This window comes from Monodelphis domestica, chromosome 2 (genome assembly GCF_027887165.1).
Source record: "Monodelphis domestica isolate mMonDom1 chromosome 2, mMonDom1.pri, whole genome shotgun sequence".
In the NCBI taxonomy this organism is placed as follows: Eukaryota; Metazoa; Chordata; class Mammalia; order Didelphimorphia; family Didelphidae; genus Monodelphis; species Monodelphis domestica.
The window spans coordinates 302,060,418-302,066,636 of NC_077228.1; the positions used below are offsets into that span (position 1 = coordinate 302,060,418).

Below are 6,219 nucleotides of genomic sequence, written 5' to 3' on the forward strand. Positions count from 1 at the left end.
AGGTGCTGCAGATACCAAGGCAAAAATAGTTCCTGCTATCAAGGAGTTTATATTCTATTGGGAGAGATAAATATATACATAAACAAGTATATTAAAATATATATAAGATAATTAAATTGGTTTTAGAAGAAGACACCAGCCTCTGAGAGGGGGCAATTAGGAAAGAATTCATGTCAAAGTTGATGTTTGAGCAGAGATTTTGAGGAAATAAAGGATTTTAAGAAGCAAAGGTGAGGTGGGAGGGTATGAGGGACAGCAAATGGAAATAAAGGTGTAGATTATGGCATAGGGGTACCTACAAGTAGCAAAGTTTGACAGAACTGTGTTGTTCAGGAAAGGGAGTAATGTAGAATAATGCTGGGATATAAAATATAAAATATATTTATTATAAATTATTATAATGTATAATATTTTATTATTTAATACTAAGGCATATAATATATAATAATACACAATAAATTATGATATAAAATGTAAATATATAATTGTAATATAATTATAACATATAATAATAAAATATAAATAAAATAAAAAATAAAGATATGTTGAGGCCAGGTTGTGAAGAGTTTATAGAATAAATAGATGATGATATAGTTAGTATTAGAGGCAATTGTAATTATTAGAATTTTTTGGGTAAGAGAGTGACTTGATCAGATCCAAACTTCTGAAAAATCTCTTAGGAAGTTGTATTGGAGAAGGGAGAGAGGAGTCAGGAAACCATTTAGAAGCTACTGTCATGGTCCAGGTGAGAGACCTAAAAAGCCTGAACGAGGCTAGTGAATATGTGAATGGGGAGGAGATAGATTTTAGAAAAATTTAGGTGATACAGAGATCCTGATAAAATGATTTCTTTAGTGACCAGAGGTGAGGGTGGGTAATGATGGATGGAATAAAGTTAAGAATAGAGGAGGGGGTAGCTGGGTAGCTCAGTGGATTTAGAGATGGGAGGTCCTAGTTTCAAATCTGGCCTCAGACACTTTCTAGCTGTGTGACCCTGAGCAAGTCACTTAACCCCCATTGCCTAGCCTTTGCTCCTCTGTCTTGGAACCAATATACACTATTGATTCTAAGATAAAAGATTAGGGTTGTTTTTTCTTAAAGGAATAAAGTTGTGGGGAGAGATCTGAGGAAGTACAAATCAGTCTTCCTATTAATACATGCATCTAAGCCAGGGATTCTTAACCTGAGGTCCATGAACTTAGTTTTAAAAATATTTTGATAACCACATTTCAATATAATTGGTTTCATCTGTAATCATATTTTGGACATTAATTTTTTTTTTTGATTCATTGGTTTCATCAGACTGCCAAAGGGGTCCATGAAACACAAAAAAGGTCAAGAATGCCTAGACTAGCTGAACAAATTGTGGTATATGTTGGCGATGGAATACTATTGTGCTCAAAGGAATGATAAAATGGAGGAATTCCATAGGGACGGGAACAACCTCCAAGAAGTGATGCAGAGCGAGAGGAGCAGAACCAGGAGAACATTGTACACAGAGACTAATACACTGTGGTACAATCAAACGTAATGGACTTCTTCATTAGTGGCAATGCAGTGACCCTGAATAATCTGCAGGGATCTATGAGAAAAAAACACTATCCACATTCATAGGAAAAAATGTGGGAGTAGAAACAGGGAAGAAAAAACAACTGCTTGAATACAAGGGTTGAAGGGATGTGGTTGAGGATGTAGGCTCTAAATGAACATCCTAATGCAAACACCAACAACATGGAAATAGGTTGGGATCAAGGACACATGTAATACCCAGTGGAATTGCGTGTCGCTATGGGAAGGGCAGGGGGAGGGGAGGGAGGAATAGAATAGGATTTTTGTAATCAAGGAATAATGTTTGAAATTGACCAAATTAAAAAAAAAAAGAAGGCCTAGACTAGGTCATGGTTCCTTTGGGAGCTGGGATTTGGTTAACTGCAAGAGAAGACGGTTTCATTAAGGAATGAGATAAGTAGTCCATAAATGGTTGTTAAGGAGCAGCCAGGGCTCAGCTATCTCTATGGATCCTACGATTGTGTTAGGTGAAATCAGCTGGACTATGATTGTTACCTGGTAATGCTCAGTTACTTGAGATGGTGGGGTTAACTATTGGATGAGGATGCCCTGGTCAGAATTGCAAGGGATTCTAGGGTAGTAGCTAGTGATACATTATAGTTATTGATCATGAGTAGGGTGACGAATGGAGATAGATGAGCGAAGCCAGAATGAAGAAAACATACCAGGAAAAAGGGATGGCTCTTGCACATAGTGGTCATGGTAAAGTTGAAGAGGAATTTACTGTGAGAAAGTGAGTGGTAGGAGGTTAATCAGTTTTGATTCAAGTCAAGATTCAGGATCCTGATAGTAATACATATCAAGAGCTGGTGAAGGACATTAAATTCCCTTCATAATCTAGCCCTCTTCTACCTTTCTAGTCTTTTATAACTTAGGACCAACCATATACTCTTCCTTCCAGGGACATTGACTTCCTTGTTGTTCTATGAATGACACACGCCAGTCTTTTGGTTCTGGACATTTTCTTTGGCTGTCTCCTATCCCTGGAGTTCTCTCTTTCTCTTCATCTGTGCCTACTTGCTTCCCTGGTTTCCCATAAGTCCTAACTACAATCCCACCTTTTCCTGGAAGTCTTTCCCAGGCCTCCTTAATTCTAGCACCTTCTCTTTCTTTATATCCTATTTTCCTGCATATAGCTTCTTTGGTTTTTTTTTCTTTTGTGTGTGCTTGTTTTTTCCTCCATTAGATTGTGAATTCCTTGAGGGCAGAGATTGTCTTTTGCCTCTTTTGGTAATCCCTGGGGTTTAACATAATGCCTGGCATAAAGCTATTGCTTAATAAGTGTTTACTGACTGATTGAGGAATCTAAAGTATGACCTTGCTAGGAAGTGCCTGAAGTAGGGAGATGAGGAGAAAAGGAGGTCTTTGGGGTTGAAGAAGTGGAAGGCTTTTATGGTCTGGTTATTAGAGAGGGATGCCTACATTAATGTTGAATTCCCAGAGGATAATGGCAGGAGACTGACTGGAAAGAGGCTGTGAGCCAGGCTCTAAGTCATTTGGTAATGGTGGTGGAAATAGCATGGGGCCAGGAAAAACTTATTTGGGTTTCTATTTTAGCTGCTTTACCATGTTAATGTCTAACATGTCAGAAGCAAATTTATGTTATTAGAATGAAATGCCAAGAGGCAACTTGTAAAAATATATAAAAGCTCAGATTTTATATCCTAACGAAGAAATATTTACTAAGATGATTTTTAAGATAACAATCATGGTAACTCAGAAAATTCCAACATTTTAAAATATCTGAAAACTGATATCTGTCAGTAGGGAAAAATGCAAAATATTCATTTGATCAGTTTTCATTTTCCCCAAATTCATCTTATGTTTATGATATATCACAAGGTTTTACTGGCAATAAAGGTAAATGATAGTTATTTTCTTTCTTTCTTTCTTTTTATAGATATTCCAGAAATTCCAGAAAGCATCTCATTCTGCAAAGCACTTCAGAGAGCTGACTTCAGTGGAAACCCACTGACTAGGTGAACTGTCCCTTTTTTTCATTAATATGACTAAGAAAAAAGCCAAATAAAACTTGGGATTGTCTTTGTAATGCATATGTTGGTTAATGTGATAGTTTCCAATCAGATCAGGAGTTATTGACTTTTAAATTATTCTTATAAATAGCATTTCACTTAACACATGCCAAATGGGAGCAATGGAAAAGGAGGCTGTTCTATTGATAGAAATTATTGAAATAGAAGAAAGAAGGAGTAACATGGTAAGGAGAGTAAGTATATGTTGGGAAGAATCTCTGTGAGGAATTTCAGTAACTCATAAAAACCTATACTTAGAAATAGGAAAAAGTATATTATACTTTATGCTTTATTTAAAAATATTAATCAGCAAATATTTATGGAACATACTGTGCAGATGGGAAGGAGCCAGTCTTGAGGGAGGGAAAATGAACCCTAGAGGGATAGACAGCATGATTCCTGGCCATAAAGAGTTTTTAAAACTCCTTAAAAGTTAAAAAAAAAAAGAATTTTAAAAACATAAAAATTATCCTATATGAAATATCTATTTCTTCAGGTTTTTTTATAATTTACTATTAAGTCTTTCCTTAACTCTTAAAAATAGTATTTCCTTTTTTAAACAGTTCCTCAGTGTTTTCATTGGGTTTATTTTTCCTCTCCCTCTCAACCCCTTTGATTAGCAGCAACCTTCAAGTTGTCCTTCCTGGTATGAAGCAATTGGTGACTCAGTGACAACTGCCTTGAGGCTTTCTTTTGGCCCCCCTCTTACTCATACTAGTAGGAGACCATGATGAAGAAAGAGCCTTGGATTTGCAACTTGAAGCTATTTTTCTTACTCTAATGACCTTGGCCAAGTCACTTAACTTCTGTTTGAGTTTACTAATCTGTGAAATAAGGAGTCTGTTGAGAACCCCTTTGACAGCCTGGTGAACCTTTCTCAGAAGAATGTTTTTAAATGCACAGAATAACATAAATAGTATCATAGATTGCATGAATGATATTATATAGTTATCAATATATATTAGTATACAGATATCATTATAAATATGTAAAATATATTACTATAAATAGTTATCAATTAAAAAAAACTGGCCCGTAGACTTCAGGTTATTTCTAAAGGTTCCTTCTAAGGGCTAAATGATTCTTTCCTTTTAGTTTTCTCAACTTTAAAATGGGAAGGAGTTGGATTGTGTGATCTTTAAGGTTCCTTCTAGGTATGGCAGTGCAGTTCTGTGAGGTTGGCAAGAACCTTCCCTCTCATCTAATTCTAGCCTTCTATCAAATGCATCATTTTTAACATCCTGAAGAAGTGATCTCACTTTGATGCTGAAAAAAATCAATGACAAGGGAAGGATTCATTGCCTAATTTCTTTCTCCCTCCTTCTCCTTCTCCTTCATTGCATTCGATTTTCAGATAACACTAAGCATTAGGAAGTTTTTGTCTTATATATTGCTCACATTAACCTTATATTAAGTCAACATCTACCTCCTTGTAATTCCTTCCCTTTCATCTTGATCCTGGCCTCTGGGACCACTCAGAGTACCTGAGACCACCTTCATAGGACCGGCCTTAACTTAACAAATACAAATCAATAATATTTATATATTTATTCCCTTAAAGATTTCAAAGTGCTTTGCTTCCATGATCTCATTTGAACCTTTTTAGCAACCATTTAAGATAAATACTTTGGATATTATTACCTGTTTTATCTATAAAGAAACTGAGGCTCATAGGTTAAGTGATTTGCAAATGGTCATACAACTGGCAGGAGCAGCATTTGAATCCAAGTTTCTCCTCACTCCAAGGAGAAGTCCCCAAGGAATTCCCTGGACTTTTGATAAAGACACAAGGCAGATCAGTGTAAGTAATTAACAACAGCAATAACAATAATTTAGTGCTTTACAGTTCACAAAACATGTATTAGTGAACTTGATCCTCAAAATAGCCCTGTGAGGTAGGGGCTATTATTTCCTGATCTACAGAATGAGGAAACTGAAGTTTAGGGAGTCTAATCCATGGTCACAGCTAGTAAGTGTCTAAGGTAAGATTTAAACTCAGATCTCCCTGATTCTAAGTCTATCTCACTATTTGCGGAACCATTTAGCTATTTCAAATATAAAAATAAATAAAACCCTTTATGTAGCACTTATAGGTTTGCAAATCACTAACATATCATACCATTTTATCCTCATAACCACTCAGGGAGATAGGTACTGTTGTTATCCCTATTTTACAGATGAGGAAACTGATGCCTACTGAGGATTATAGCTAGTAAGTAAGTGCCTGAGGTCAGATGCCAGGTCATGTCTTCCTCACTCTGATATGCATACAAGTTTCTGGAATAGTGAGAGAAGAATCAAATTAAAAAGGACTTTCTTTCTATCTTCCACTGACCCTCCCTCCTTCATCTTAACATCCACTTTCACGTTCATTGCCCATTACTGTAGCATCTCCCTTTTTTCATTACCTGATGGGATTTTCCAATGATCTTTGCCTCTATCTACTCTCTTCATGGGCAACTTTGTGGCCCAGTAGCTAGAGTACCAGGCTAGGAGTAAGGAAGACCTGACTTTAAATCTACCCTCATATTTACTAATTGTGTGATCCTGGGCAAGTCATTTAACCCCATTTGCCTCAGTTTTTTCTTTTGTAAAATGAGGTAGAGAAGGAAATGGC

The 6,219-nt window shown here is 36.2% G+C and overlaps 1 protein-coding gene across 1 annotated transcript in view; it reads left to right on the top strand.

Moving 5' to 3' along the window:
* The window catches only part of LRRC1 (leucine rich repeat containing 1), a 183,696-nt gene that overhangs the window by 104,042 nt on the left and 73,435 nt on the right, over positions 1-6,219 (top strand). Inside the window, exon 3 of the mRNA XM_056818409.1 lies at positions 3,470-3,548. Coding sequence (XP_056674387.1) covers positions 3,470-3,548 — 79 coding nt within the window. The remainder of the gene's footprint in view (positions 1-3,469; positions 3,549-6,219) is intronic.